Raw genomic sequence first — 15,924 nt, forward strand, 5'->3', positions numbered from 1 at the left:
CTTAGTGGGGTCTGGGGAGGGTAGTGTGTACGCAGACCTTACCCCTACCCTGGGGTAGAGAGGCTGTTTCCAAATAGACCCCCGGCATCCTTCCCTCCAAGAACTTCCCACCTTGCTCTTGGGGAGACTCGAACTCACAACCTCTTGGTTGGAAGTGGAGGTTGCTTACCATCAGAGCAACCCCTCTTGTCCAAACAATTGATTTCAACATTATTACCTTCAAGATTATAACATTTTACAACTAAAAACACAATCAGACACATAAATAGGAAAGAATGGAGTGAAGCCAAAACATATGTATATACTTAAGGATAAAGTAGTAATTTCGTTAATTCTTATTGGGTTATCGGTTAACCCATTAACAAAATTGACAAATCCAGGCCCGAACCGATAACCCAATAGTAAAAAAATTCTAAACCGTTACCAAACCGTTAACCCAATAACCTAATATCAATAACCCAATAAATAATTAACGGTTCGGATTATCAGTTTTACCAGTTTGATCTTAGTATCTCTTATATATGTATATATATATATATGCCGTGTACCACACCTATCGTGCAACCACTGATCAGTTGGATATGAGGAGAATTTCCATTTTCTTGACCAACCAACATCAAACCCTGCACTATAATAACCCAACTATTTGTCACTTTGCGCCGAATGTCAATAACAAAATCTGGGCTTTTGGAGCGCTCTCGCAATACCCTTTTTGTCTTCCCACAAACTGGAATTGCGTTTCAATGGCGATAACGAGTGGCTTGGCAACCTCTTGTGCAGTTGCAGGCTTAAAATCTAAGGCAAAATCAGGTGTCAGTTTGCTTTTCAGTTCTTCAGCTTCTTCTCTTTCTATCGATCGATCGCTTATTTTGGTCATCAAGTTAGATTTTTCTGCAGTCGTCGAAGCATTAAGACGTTTGGTTTATTGTACGAGATCGCACTTGTTGAGCCCTAGATGTGACGTTGGTTCGAACTCAGTGGTTAAAAATGGTGATAAGGAATCCAAAGCTTCCATTTTTGCAGCTTTCCGTCTTCGCAAGAATCTGCTGCTGCTGATAGTAAGCCTCCTTTCCTTTATTATACGGATTTTAATAAGTATTTTTATTCCTCCCATTGTTATAACTAAGAAATATGATACTAGATGAAACCAAGATATCAAATGACTTGGACAAGATTAATAATCTCTAGTGATCAACATCCCTATTGCCCATTTTTGCTCAGCTTCCCTTCGTTAGATACTGACTTTTTATATGTGTATGTTCAAGTCCAACTCGAAAATATTACTAACTAGAATTTAACTGCTTTCTCGGGCTTCGATTTTATTTTTATCTTGTTGTCTTGTTGCCATTACTCTTTTTCATCCTTTGTGTAGCCACGGGTCTATCTATAATAGCTTATCCGTCGTTCCAGGATAGGGGGCCCCAAACTATAGGAAATCACCGTGTTTGTTGTTATTTTTTGTTGTATGTCCAACTCAAAAATATTGAATATTTCAAGACGACATGCTATGCCTCCGCCCTATTTTAGTTTGTAAATATTCTCAGTCAGCTTGAGGATTGTCCAATGGCCAGATGGGTTTTTACTTTGCTTACTCGGAGTTCTTTCTGTCTAGTCTAGCTAGTTTGCTTCTTTTGTAGTATATTGCAATGACAAAGAAACTTTTGGAACAGATTGGCGGAGTAAAGGACCAGCTTGGAAGTCATGGCCTGAGTTGGCAGGCGTGACAACAGAGGAAGCAAAAAGGAAGAAGATAAAGGTGGAGAAACCAGAGCTGTACATGCATATAATTCCACTCCGTTCCTGTGTGAGAGATGTTGAAATCGTACAGCTCGAAAATACAACTCGAAAATATTTTAGGGCATGCTGTTGGTGATCCCTCGCCCTATTTTAGTCAGCTTGAGATAGGCCAAATAGGCTTTTGCTTTGTTTACTCGGAGTTCTTTCTGTCTAATATTTAGTCTAGTTTGCTTCTTTGCGTTCACTTGCTTATTTTGTAGTACTATAATATTGCAGATGAAGAAACTTTTGAAACAGATTGCAATAATGAAGAAATTCTTGGAGCAGATTGGTGGAGTACACCAGCAGAGGAAGCAGAACCAGAGCTGGACATGCGTATAATTCCGCCCTGTTACTCTGATTTTGATGTCCATATAATTGCTGATAGTAAGCCTCCGTTCCTTTATTATATGGATATTACATATTATTTTTGTTCTCCCCATTTTTATAACCAAGAAATATGATTGATGAAACCAAGACCAATAAACTCTAGTGATCACCAGCCCTATTACCCATTTTTGGTTAGCTTCTATATTCCTTCTCCTTGTTATATAATTTTATATTACGTGTATGCTCCGCTCAAAAATATTGAATATTTCAAGATATTATCCTTTGGGAAGGTCAGGATCCATGTAGCTAGTGATCCCTCGCCCTATTTTAGTTTGTCTTCTCAGTCAGTTTGAGATTTGCCAGATGGGCTTTTGCTTTTTTTACTCGGAGTTCTTTCTATTTAGTCTAGTTTGCTTCTTTGCGTTCACTTGCTTATTTTGTAATACTATAATATTGCAGATGAAGAAACTTTTGGAACAGATTGGCGGAGTAAACTAGCTGGGAAGTCATGGCCTACGTTGGTTGGCCTGTCAACAGAGGAAGCAGAAAGGAAGATAAAGGAGGAGAACCCAAAGCTGCACCTACATATAATTCCAGCCAATTCAATGGTGACTTTGGATTACTGTTCAAATAGGGTCCGTATCTTTGCTGATAAATATGGAAAAGTTGCCTCGGTCCCTAGCATTGGCTAATCATCTTCTCAAAAGAACTTATGAACACTGAGGATCAAAATGCCTCTTTTGGTTTTCTCTGTGAACTAATGTTGAACTACTGTGTCTATTTCTCTGTCGTCTATCCAATCTGGTTTCTCCACGGAATATGAATAAAGGCTGGGCAAATATACTATTATATCCATGGGTTCTTGTTTATAAAGTAAAAGCTTCTTAGTTTTGTAGTCCTATGGGCAGTCAGACATCAAGATTGTTTTGTAGATATATATATATATATATATATATATATATATATATATATATATATATATATATCTTAAGATGTATATATATACTATAATATACTATATATATACTATATCAAAAACATTGTAGGGGATATAAGTTAACTTTTAGTTCCTGAGTTCGATTCTCATTCTAGTATTTACTCAAATTTTTATTCGACAGTAATGTCCCCACTTTTAAATTTTGGGTATGCCTCTGCTTGCACGAACCTTGGTGTCCATTTCACCTGGTATCTTACATGCTACCTAAGTCCTAACTAGCAGACACTTGGTAATTCTACTCATCACCTAATGTTTTTGTGTCCGTTGAGATTTGAGTTCTTGTATCTCATACTACTATTTTAAATACTTCATTTATCGTTAGACTACAGTTTAATTGGACGCGAGTGGGCGACAAGTAGACCTATGACATTGGTTACGCAAGTAGACAAGTGGGTACAAGGGATCCAATTACCTGCTGGCGGCACATTGACATAGGGATTAGGCAGCAGCACTCGCATAATAATCGTATATTTTGGTATATCCATATTGTACTATGTGGTCAAATTTCGCATCAGAGACCAGGATTTCACCTTTAGGCTTTAGCCACCAGCTCCTATTTAAATAAGAGACACAAGGCATCTGATGGCGATACTAAGCATAAACACTAGCCTTTCAATAAAAGAATTGTAACCTCACATGTAAACTTCCTGTTTTTGTTTGTTTGTCCCTCTCACCTCCGGTTCTGCGGTTCATATGCGCAAACAAATACTTCTATTTGATTTGCAAAAATAACCAATTAACAGTGAGAAGTGTGACCGGTGTGCCAACAAAGTTTTACGTTTAAAGTTGATAAACAAATAGATAAATAAATCATATATAAAATATAATATTATTCTTAATAGTTTGAGGTATTTTCAGAAAAAATTATGCTTAAAGAACAATCAGGTGCACAAAGCATTCCGTACTCACGCAAGGTTTGGGAAAGAGTCACACCCTTTGGAGATATTATGTAGACGGCCTACTCTATTGCAACCATTAATGACCGCATTCACGAGTCAAACTCGTGATTTACAGGTCACACAGAAAACAATTCTACCATAAAAGTATAATTTGGCTTAAAACAAACTATACCGCAAAATGCAAAAGCATCTTTGAGCTGGTGAAATGCCAGTTGACTCAGTTGCAAAAAGTAAAAGGAAAGGAAACATTAATAAAGGAGGAAAACCATAAAGAAGGAGTAACAACTATGGAAAAGACAAAGGCGGAAGTTTAATGGATTGCGCATTTCGACGCCAAAAATGATAATGTCAGAACGCACAACAGAATAGACCCCTCACGGCTCTCATGTAAGACATTCAAAAATCTATTTCCTCATTAAAATCGAAAAAGAATTGGTGGTTTGCTGAAGCCGCAGCAACCACCCCTTCTTTTTCACCCTCCGCCACCGCCACCGCCACTTCCCGGCGGTAAGTGACTCTTCTCCGAACCTTCAGGCTCCGAATACCCATTAGCTCGTCAGGTAACTAATTTCTCATTATCTTTCTTAATAACGTTGCGCATTTCATTACATATATCTTTACCCTTTTGATGGAAGAAGTTTCTTTAGCTGGATTTCTCTCCTTAAATCCAGAAACCCTTTTGATATCGGGCGGTGAAGAATTATAAAACAAACGTCATTATTTGCAAGTTTAAATCTTTATCATTGTAAACATTGGAAAAGGCTTGATGTCTGGAATTTCCATGTGGAGCTTATAGTTAAAACGTAAAGAAATGCCCAGCTCTTAGACAAGAATAACTATGCCTCAATCCCAAATTTATTTGGGTCAAATATATATGTCTTCTATACCCATTATGCTCTTTTTTCAGTTTGGTTCATTCGAATACTCAATAATGAAGACAAATTAGGGGTCTCTAAAATTAGAGATTCTCTAAATGCCACCTTGTGAAAAATGAAGTTGAAATGTTAATCGAGCTTATTTGTCTTGAAGTGAAGAAAGAATTTCAAAGCATTGTATAAAATATCTTCACTTGTATGATGTTTGTGGTCATAGATTGGGAACATGAAGCTAGGCACCCATTAATAAAGTAGGTAAGAGAGAATTTGGTTGGTGAATTCTATCTGTTGAGATATTTATGCGCCTCGGGTTTGCTTTTGCAGGATTAAGGAGGGAAAACTTGGGCCTGAAATGGAAACTAGATCGGAAAAATTTTCTGTGGATTTTCTCATGGGCGGAACAGCAGCCATTGTAGCAAAAAGTGCTGCAGCACCAATTGAAAGAGTAAAACTTCTGTTGCAGAATCAGGGAGAATTGATGAAGAGAGGTCAACTTAAGAGACCTTATATGGGAATTAGTGATTGCTTTCAAAGAGTTTTGCGGGAGGAGGGTCTTGTCTCATTGTGGAGGGGAAACCAGGCCAATGTTATAAGATATTTCCCAACTCAGGTGGGTCATAAATTATTTTATTTTGCCTTGGACTTGGACAGTTCATGATGATTACTCTACTGAGTCATCCTTTACGTGTTTCTTGAATGGATTCACAATGTTCTCTGTATGATTCAGACCCCTTCTAGGTTCGTAAAGTAAGGTTTTCCTTAGCTACCATGTCAAAGCAGCTTTTTTACTTAATGATCGTTAAGATTATGCTCATCTCTACAAGTGACCTAATGTAACCACATCTAACATTGTCTGCTACACAACGTGCAAAGGTGGTATTTTCTGATAAATTTATAAAGCAAACAATAGATCCAACCAGTGCTCACTTCAGTGATACAACAACAACAACCCAATATAATCCCACTTAGTGAGGTCTGGGAGGGTAGTCTGTACGCAGACCTTATCCCTACCCTGGGGTAAAGAGGCTGTTTCCAAATAGACCCCCGGCATCCTTCCCTCCAAGAACTTCCCACCTTGCTCACTTCAGTGATGTGAATGGAAAATTACTCCTGCACGATCCACTTCTCCCTTACAATCTCAGATAACAGATCTAAATTATTTCTCCTAAATGTTTTATAACATAGGCTACAAAAAGAGGGACGTGTAATATAGAGATTTAAAGTACAAAGTAAAGAGTACAACAACTACGCATCAGTCAAGTTTGTCGGCATCCTCTATATGAGTCCTCACTATTAAGAAACCTTCCGAGAGTACTTTCTGCTATATAAGTGCACTACTGTTTGTAAAGAATTGCAATAAAGGGAAGTTGTTTTTCCTCTGGTATCAGAATTTATAGCTTTCAATTAGATTCCAAGATATCGTCATAACATTTCGACATGTAGGTTTACAGCTCATTTGATGCCAAGTATACCACTTTACTTGGACAAGCTACTCTTCTTTGTCTTGGGAAAATCTGTGTCTTGCAGTTATAGGCTCTAGAAGACTTGTCACATGTAGGTCTAAATCTCAGTTGCCAAGTTTGTCAGTTTACAGCGACAAGTTAAGCTTTTTAGTAGAAAAAATTGTGTCTTGCTGCTACAAGCTGTAGGTAGACGTGTTATGTACTTTATTTTTCATAGAAGACTGAAAAATATCCAATTAGGAGTATACTTGAATGGATCTGTTGCTTTCTTCCTTTTCATATCTAATGCCATTCTTATTCTGTTGTGTTTTCCATGTTTTAGCAAAATTCAAATGTATGAATTTATTGATTATACTCCCTGTGCAAAGCTTTTTCATGCTTTTAAGGTGTTATAGATAGAAGATCTCTTCTCAGTGTAACCTTTACCCACTTTCTCCGAAGTGGTCTCTTGGTTGTCTGTCTCTCTTAAATATACGAAGTTAGAGGAAGTCTAAGGTGACTGCCGTAGCTTCAGGAACCAAAGCGCTCCCACCACCTAGCCACTGACCGCAATAAAGGACAGGAATTGATAGAGTTGAGTGAATTTGCAATATGTTTCGAAGTGGCCACCGAAAAGGACTATTAGCCTTTTAGTTTTTATTCTAGCTACAAACTGGAATTCAGATAGACTTCCTGTTATCCTTAGAATAATTTCACAGCTTATTATAGCTCTTGATTATGATGATTGCTTCAATAGTCAGCTATGCGAGAAAGCTTATTGCATAGTTTCAGTATCCATCAACAAGGGTACCGCAGAAGTGCCGCCATACATGCAGTGAAGGAGAAAGGTTATTGGAATCATATCTAAGTTATATTTGACTAATAATGCAGAGAAGTTCCCTGACGACATGACCAAAACTTGAGGGCCCCATGCTAACTGTTCTGAGAGATGTTATTACTATGAAAATAAGGTGAATGCCTAAAGGCACAAGATTTACCCTCATGCTCTCCATGACATTTAGAGCATGCATTGCATTAATGTAAGTATGAGCCTGGAGTTTGCCGTAAATATTAGTTGCTCCTATTCAAACTTAGCACCTTTCCAAGCAATCCTCCTTGGACTCTACTCACCAGGACCTCAAGCACAATCTCAAGCATATTTGGAATTAATAGTGAAATATCGTGAGCTCCAATATGTTCTTCTCATATCTTAGTCTGAGTGGAAAATTACTCTCTATTTTTGGGTCCGACATCTGAATCATTATCAAATTCACTTTGGGTATGGTGGTATAGGCCTTTATTTGTTTGTTATCTGAAACCATACATGGAGGAGGGATGGACATGTCTTCTTTAATTCCTCGTAACCTATATGAAAAATGAATGTGTTCATGCCTATACAAAGATGTATTTTACAACGTCTGCATATTTCCTATCTAGATTTCTGCCTAGTTGATTGTTCATAAACCTTCTTTACAACTAAGAAGAAATCTGTGATTGCTGCTGTTATTATTGTGTTCGGGATATGTGCGGTCTAGCTACATTCATCTCAAGATCTTAGGGAAATATTGTTGAGTTTTGGTTGAAATAATGCTCTGCATATGCGGTGCACTCTATCTGTGATGAACTCCACATGAATCACTTAAATAGTCTCATCCGTTCTTTTTTTGTCTTCTCTTTCATCTGTCTGATCTTTGCATCCACAAAAAGATCGTCTTTTTCACATTGACATCAAGTGCAAGATGGATTTATGGTATCAAATAATTGATCAACATGTTTCTGTACTTAAATCTTGATGAATCCTATTATCAAATTCTACAGAAGTTATTTCAACTAGTTTTGGTGAGCTTAAATTATTATTTCTTTCATAGGCTTCCAACTTTGCTTTCAAAGGTTACTACAAGACCCTCTTTGGATATTCAAAAGAGAAAGATGGATATGTCAAGTGGTTTGCAGGCAATGTGGCATCAGGTAGCGCTGCTGGGGCAACTACTTCTCTGTTCTTTTATCACTTGGACTATGCAAGGACTCGCTTGGCCATGGATTCTACGGAGTGCCCCGTTAATGGTAAACGTCAGTTTAAGGGGCTAATCGATGTTTACTCTAAGACATTGTCAAGTGATGGAATTGTTGGCCTTTATCGGGGATTCGGGGCTTCAATTATGGGAATAACTCTGTATCGAGGCATGTACTTTGGGCTCTATGACTCCATGAAGCCAATTGTTTTAGTTGGACCTCTACAGGTATGTTAGATCCTTGGTTGGCAGTTTCTGGTTTGAATTTTCTGTGTTATTGCACCATTTCCTTCTTTTAAATGAAAGACAAAGGGAAAACAGCTTTTAAAAAGATTAAAAGTTGCTCTTTCATTTAAATTTATGTGGGGTATTTGAGAGAGGGACGAAGGGAAAATGTGTTATGGTGCTGATCTTTTTGATAAATTATTTGAGGGGGATGAAGGACATGCCCTGATATGACTTGTCAAAGTATGGCTGCAGACACTAATCTCGACATTCATTCTCATTCGCAGGACAATTTTCTTGCCAGTTTCCTGTTGGGTTGGAGCATAACCACTTCCTCTGGGGTATGTGCCTACCCATTCGACACAGTCCGCAGAAGAATGATGCTAACTTCAGGGCAAGAAACAAAGTATAGGAACTCCATGCATGCACTCCGCGAAATTATACGCGTGGAAGGTTTTGCTGCACTTTTTAGAGGAGTAAGCGCAAACATGCTATATGGCATGGCAGGGGCTGGAGTGCTTGCAGGGTATGATAAATTACACCAAATTGTATATAGACCTGCTTACAGTTTTGAGACTCAAAGAGCCTTCAACAAGTAAGACGTTTGCATGAATATTGTACATGTATACAACACTATTTCATTTGCATACGGAAGTATGGATTCTTGGCAGAAGCAGAGGTGTAGAAGAGCATTCATTTCACCAACTGATTTTAACGAAACGAAAGCAACAGTATGCAGCAGGTGCTTGCGCACAAATGTTATAGCTCCGTGAATATGAAATTCTGTCACTTGTGCTGCTGTAGACCAAATGCTTTATATGTTGTGGACCATCGGAACAAAACAATGAAGTGCGTGGTGTCATACAAGACTACACTGTGAAGACTCTTGTTCCATCTGACTATTGTTTCTCCCCTCTCAACTTCTTTTGAATTGACGCTTGGCAAGAGTTACCATGTGCATATACAAGAATAAACAAGGCAGAAGAAATGAAATAAGCGCCTCCATCCTGTATTTTCTGTACAGTCCATTCTAAACCTTGTTTTCTTTGCTTTTTACCTCCATTGATCACTGATCCGACGACTTGTGATAATCTAAACTTTTCACTTGTTAATGAATAGGTTGATGCTGAGGCCTTTTTCTTTTAGATAAATAGGTTGAAAGTGCAAATAGTAGAAGATCAGTTCACCTGTATAAATACATTGATTTTCTTGGCATGATATGATACCTTGTGTTAATATCTTCACTTTTGTGATACCAAGCTCCAGTTGAAATTTTTTTCAGTTCTAGCTTAGTGGCAGGGGCGGATTTATAGGCAAATACATGAGGCATGTGAATCTGTGGTCTTTTCGTCAAATTAAGTATTTTACGTACATATTTCGTAGAATTGGTCTAGTATTATCTGTTGGCACCCATGCTCTAGAAAGGGTAAATGGTGCCGTTGAATGTTGATTTATTTACCTAGAGGACTTGGGATCAAATCCCACTCAACACTTTCTTTTTTCTCCTTTTTTTAATGGTGCATCCATGTTATAAAAATCCTAGATCGGCCTTTGCTTAGTTGTTGCTTTTTCGTCAGGAGAGAGTACCAGATTGTCTACTTGAATTGTTTCTTGGCCATACATTCTTGCCTTTGATTTTTTAACCAAAAAACAAAAAAACAGATAGCCTTCTGAATACAATATTTCACCAAAAAAGTAAATGATGAAATCTTGAAATGACTCCATCAAGCTAAAAGCCAAAATTTCTTATGACGTTTAGTAGTAATCAAATATCCTCCAGATTTGCTGCTCTTTCTTCTCACAGCAACTGTCATGCAATTGGCCTTCTGAATACAATATTTCACAACTCTACTTCTTGACTTTTTCCTTAGCAGTCTCCACATTATTGATCTTTTCCTTTGTCCTAATACCAGTAAAGACACCTTACGTTGCTTTGCTTCTTCTACAATCACAGCTCCTTTCTCTTTTCCTTCTTGCATTGCTATCTCCACTTGCACCTAACATGATGAAGACAATAGATAATTAGCAGCTCATTGAATTGAAATATTAATGGATTTGTAGAATTAATGTTTACTTTGGGCCAAGTAAGCATGATTTTCCCTAAAGAGCCGCTCAATATTTGGAGTATTCATACAAATTATATGTAGTTGTTTTTTCTACATCACACTCATGGAGTGCGGCCTTTTACCGCACCTTTCGTGAACACATGATGCTTTGTTCACCGGGCTGCCATTTTTATACAACTAAATTACAATGTGTAACTAAGTTATACACTGTATTTAATTACCATACATAAATACACTTTGAAATAATTATATTTCGTAGCTGCCCTTTAGATTTTGTAGCAAAATCCCAACGGTAAATACAGTGTATGGAGTCACCTACAGTGATAAAGTAATTGTAAGTATCGCAATATTTTAGTGTATTGTATGCGTTGATACAACCATCTAGAGCGAATGATTACAAGTGATACAAACTGGTAACAATCGAACAATAGCTACGAATGGTAATTAGTTTCTGGTAATTAAGGAAACTATAGTTACGTATGGTAATTCAGCTCTAAACTGTAGTGCTTAATGAAAATTGTTACTGTCAACGTAAAGTGCGAATGATCATTTTGATATGCATGATGCAGAGTATCACTTGGAGAAGAAGATTATTTTTCCGTTGTGTCTTTCTCGACTGGCTAAGGCCAATAAAAATATTTGACACGACTGTTTAGTTTGGTCAATTAATATATTTTTAAGTAATTTATGGTTCTGAAAATATTTGAAGTCACTTTAGAACTCTGCGATGAACTTTTTTGTTACAGCATATTTGAGGAGAAACCCCCTTGGTAGGGAGCATTCCCCGAATGGGCACTACACTGCGCGAATCCGAATATAGTTGGGAGAAACAAAAAAAAAGTTGTGGTGAAAACCATAACTATTTAGAAACCATGTCTTATTAACCAAAATATAATATATCTCAATTTAATTACTTACCCCTTGTTTCCTTGTTTGGCACATATTTTTCATGGAGCAAAGAAGTTGATAAGCCTTCTGATTAAATTCACTGTTGGCTTTTTCACCTACACCTTCATTTGAAGTCTTGGTGACATAGAGAAGAATAATAGTATCTTGACTTTGGACAGTATGAGAAAGTGCCCATTGCAAAGCACAATTGGCATCGAGACTAGGATCAACAACAACCATAACTCTATTATTATTATTATTATTATTTCCAGTACTACTGTTGAAACTCATCATTTCTGTGCTGTTTTGGTTGTCAGTGGCATCGAATTTGATCAAACCATTCTTCTTGTATGGCTGAGAAGGCGAACGCGCTCCAACACGAACCGCAGTTTTGCTTTTGCAGAATCCTGGTAACTTTGTACGCACACGCATCATTCTTTGTGATCAAATCCAAATGAAAGAATAAGCTGAAATACACTGTTTATGTGGTCTTGGCCTAAAGAGGCAAATGAGCCAAATTCTATATTTGATTGTAATGTGTAATATGTGGAGGGAGGAATATGATGACTTTATATATATGTTATAAGTGGTGACAAAATTAGAGGCTTAAAAGTCATGGCAATCATTTTCTGGAATCTGTTTGTATATTGGATTTTCTAAATGTGGGGTTCTTTGTTTCTTGACGTGCCTACCATGAAGTGGTAGTAGACTCATAATGACTGGTTGTTGAAATTTAAATGTCTCAATGAGATTAGTGGTAAAAGGTGATAGTCTAGAGTTATTGTAACTCTATGATAAGTAAGTCCTCCGTTCAATTTTAGTTGTGTTTACGCTCTTTAAAAAATAATAAATAAAATATATATTTTATAATTTTATTTAAAATAATGATAGTATTTTCAAAAGTTGTGGCAAATAATTTGGGGAATGATAAGGATAAAACAGGAAAAAAAGATTGTCTTTCTCTTGATTTAGTATAATGTACAAGTAAAAGTGAAAATATATTTTTGGTATAGTGAACATGTAAAACTGAATGGAGGGAGTATTTAAGAACAAATTAACAATGTTTGTTAGCACCATTTATTGTAGAAATATGAATGCAGGAATGCCAGCACAGACTAACAAGTCTTCATTCTAAACTATGAATGAAGGAAAGCCAGCACACACCAACTAGCCCTCCCCCCCCCCCCCATGAATCTTTGTCATGTAAAACATTAACCTTATATATAAACAATATAATTTTTTTACACTATCATGTGGGGATTGATTAAGCATTTACTCATTAATTAATTAGGTAAACATGTGAAGTCATACCACTTTATAATAGACTTCATTTAGCAATAATATTTTGCTATAACGGATAAGTAATTTTCTTTGAAATTGATTCTCCATATTATGTTATATTATATATTTTTTGTAACTGTATTTTGCTATAGCAATCAAAAAATGTCTCGACAAATGACACCAATCATAGAAAGATTTATTGTACAAGATTTTGTGGTTGAAATTATAAGATCAAAATTTGAATTGTTTGTTTATTATGCTTGAATCACTTGCTGCTCATTTGAGAACAAAAATAAATTTTTTAGATGAAAGTCCACTAAAAAAATTCCGTTCATACCCTCTGGTCGTTATTAGATTCATCCAGTTACAGTTCTAAGAATGTAATGCCACACCATTTTATTAATCATGGTTTCAGGATCGATCATGGTTAATTAGTACGTATGATTTCTCTAATTTTTGTCCTTTTGAGGGAAAGTCAACTTTATTTGTTAAGTTATAGTTCTATAAAAAGTGTTAATTTCCTACATGTCATAAAGTTGTACTTAGTTTAGTTCTATGTATGAAGCCTTAATTACCTGGATATCTGTCAGAGGCACGTAATAGTAATTTGACTACAATTTTGGATCAGGAATTGTTTATTTATCAGTTGGCGAAATAAAAAAAAAAATCAGTTGGGCAAAATTCCATTAACGATTAATAAAGAATCTCCCAAACTTACGTTACTCAAAGTCCAAATAAAAAATGGGATTTTTACATATTGGAAACTTTATTACCCCTCCCTACTCAAGTTTCAATTTAATTACCTCCTATATATAAATCTACCAATTATATACACTTTAGGAATTAAATGAGTATCCCTTTATATTAGGAATCAATTATTATTTCTCATCCTTATTCTCTCTCCCTCATGTCTCTCTCATCCTTATTAAAAAGCTTTGAAGTTTTGATTCGAATTTGGGTTTTCAAAAAATATTATTTGTTTGAATTGAGTGTTGTTGCAAACAATTGAGAATATTGTTTGGAGTTTATATCTCAATTTTGAGGATGTTTTACTGAAGATTAGACTTGATTTTGGCTGAATTTCAGATTGAAACTCGAAGAAGAAGAAGAAGAAGAAGAAGAAGAAGAAGAAGAAGAAGAAAGAAGACATGACACACATTATACTTACAAAATTGTAGTAAAGTTGTAGTAAAATTTTAGATAAATTGTATTCTATTGTTTATATATATATTTTTATTTAAATATTGTATGAAAGTTGAACAATATTTGTATAAAAATTGTATTTAAGTTGTATGATATTGTAGTTGTATATAGTTGGGTAGAAATAATGTACGAAAGTTGTAGATAAGTTGTATAATATATAATTAGTTGTATGAAATTTGTTTTTACTATGTATAAAACAAATACAAAATATACAAAAAATATATTGTATAAAATTTATATAAAAATTATAATTAAGTTGTATGATATTGTAATTGTATATAACTGGGTAGAAATAATGTATAAAAGTTGTAGATAAGTTGTATAATATATATCAAGACATAGTGAGTTCGATAATGTTACCCGCTATTACACTAAATTTTATTGAATTTAACTTATGTACACACCGATAGTCTAATAGTTTTTGACACTTCCATTGCAATTTAACTTGTTGAAACAAGTTAGCTGTTATAGCTTTCAGGTAACTAGTTTACTTATTTTATGCCTTTACCTATAATTATCTCTTTTACACTGTCCGTGCATATTAGTAAAATTTGTTTCTCTGATCAAGTCTATATTTTATTAGTAGTAAGAAAAAACACTTACTCGATCTAGCTTGTTAGTAAGATTGGTGGCTTCTACATTCTGCTTGGCGAGCTCATCGCGAATGCTTCTGCAACCGGTTACAACTTAGAGTGAGCCACGTCTAATCATTGATTTATTATGGAGTTGAAAATGTTAAAAAATAAATAAATAATGAACGCTTGAATAATAGTGATAAGCTTTTCCAAGTTAATTAAGGAAAGGGTATCTGAAACTACAGTGACAGTATTTTAAAAATATAGTTTAAAATCAAAATTCATCCAAAAAATGTCAGAAAAAGCCTTGAAGAATGGGTATCAAACTAGAATCTTCGACCATGGGAGTATTATTACACTAAGAGAGGAGAGATGAGAGAAAAAAGAGAAAGCTATAACTAAATTTCTTGATCGAAGGCACAAATAATGGATTGGGAGCATTTTAACGTGGATTGCATATATTTTATAACTAAAATGTGTTTAGGTCGGATAATTAAATACCAAAACATAAACATTTTTCGTAATAAAGTTTCTAATAATGTATAGGTATGTAAGAATCCCGTTAATTAGAAATTAAAAATTAGAAGGTGGGCTTGTTGGGTGTGAGGATAAGGACACTTTAGGGGTCTTTGGTTTATTCAATAATTATGCAAGATTTAAAATACATGAATTAGTAATGTAAAAATTAAGCTTCTGTCTGGCCATGAGTCTTTTTTTCACTTTTTTTTTTTTTTTTGCAAAGTAATTGTTAAGTTATAAAAAGAGGGCAGTTTTTGAAGATGAATTTTTCAAGTTTCAAAAAGTGGTAGACTAGTTTTTAAGTTTTTGAAGTTATCTACTGACAAAATTTTAGTTTTTTTTTCAAGTAGGATATTCCGTCCAAACATAATTTTAACTTTCAAAGACTATTTTTCAATCTCATCTTCAAAAACTCTTTTTTATAAAATAAAAAAAAAATCAACAAAATGTACGTCCAAACACCAACTAAAATAAAGGGATTATTATATTAGAATAACTTAAACTTATGTTTGGTTTAGAATTGTTGTTTTCAGTGCCCTTGTGGAGTCTTGGACTTGAGTATCCTAAAAGAAGTTTGATCTGGAGAAACTTAAAGAGCAAGGCCAGTGTTGTCTTTTCCGTTAGGAACTTTAATCATGGTATGGATTATACAATATCGTTATCTCATATTGCATTAGGTATAGAATAACATGAATTTATGTGTAACTTATACAAGCATTTACTGTGCATAAATTGAAACAACAATAATAACATCCGAGGAGAGGAGTATGTAAATTGAAAAGGAATATAAAAAACACCGAGTACAAAAGTTTATTTAGGTCTTAAATGTGAAACAT

General features: G+C 35.3%; 3 protein-coding genes across 6 annotated transcripts; 2 read left to right on the top strand and 1 right to left on the bottom strand.

The window, feature by feature from the left end:
- Positions 1-595: 595 nt before the first annotated feature.
- Positions 596-2,955, top strand: LOC107822840 (wound-induced proteinase inhibitor 1-like). Of its 4 annotated transcripts, none has more exons than XM_016649410.2 (5): positions 596-810; positions 886-1,058; positions 1,671-1,865; positions 2,014-2,163; positions 2,566-2,955. In XM_016649410.2, exons 3-5 carry the CDS (start codon positions 1,778-1,780, stop codon positions 2,796-2,798), a joined length of 471 nt encoding a protein of 156 aa, XP_016504896.1. In that variant the 5' UTR covers positions 596-810; positions 886-1,058; positions 1,671-1,777; the 3' UTR covers positions 2,799-2,955. The 4 variants fall into 4 exon arrangements, with proteins under 4 accessions (XP_016504896.1, XP_016504895.1, XP_016504897.1 ...); XM_016649409.2 differs by having other exon boundaries at positions 898-1,058; XM_016649411.2 differs by having other exon boundaries at positions 596-1,058; positions 1,671-1,869.
- A 1,215-nt stretch (positions 2,956-4,170) lies between these two features.
- LOC107822838 (ADP,ATP carrier protein ER-ANT1) lies at positions 4,171-9,796 on the top strand. The gene is made up of 4 exons (XM_016649405.2): positions 4,171-4,562; positions 5,202-5,487; positions 8,188-8,559; positions 8,844-9,796. The coding sequence occupies exons 2-4, from the start codon at positions 5,230-5,232 to the stop codon at positions 9,153-9,155; spliced, it is 942 nt and encodes a 313-aa protein (XP_016504891.2). The 5' UTR covers positions 4,171-4,562; positions 5,202-5,229; the 3' UTR covers positions 9,156-9,796.
- Positions 9,797-10,163: 367 nt separating this feature from the next.
- LOC107822841 (uncharacterized) lies at positions 10,164-12,117 on the bottom strand. Its single transcript, XM_016649412.2, has 2 exons — positions 11,541-12,117; positions 10,164-10,553 (listed from the first exon to the last, which is right to left on the bottom strand). Exons 1-2 carry the CDS (start codon positions 11,943-11,945, stop codon positions 10,281-10,283), a joined length of 678 nt encoding a protein of 225 aa, XP_016504898.1. The 5' UTR covers positions 11,946-12,117; the 3' UTR covers positions 10,164-10,280.
- Positions 12,118-15,924: the final 3,807 nt, after the last annotated feature.

The sequence above is a fragment of the Nicotiana tabacum genome, chromosome 8, assembly GCF_000715075.1.
Source record: "Nicotiana tabacum cultivar K326 chromosome 8, ASM71507v2, whole genome shotgun sequence".
Taxonomy (NCBI): domain Eukaryota; kingdom Viridiplantae; phylum Streptophyta; class Magnoliopsida; order Solanales; family Solanaceae; genus Nicotiana; species Nicotiana tabacum.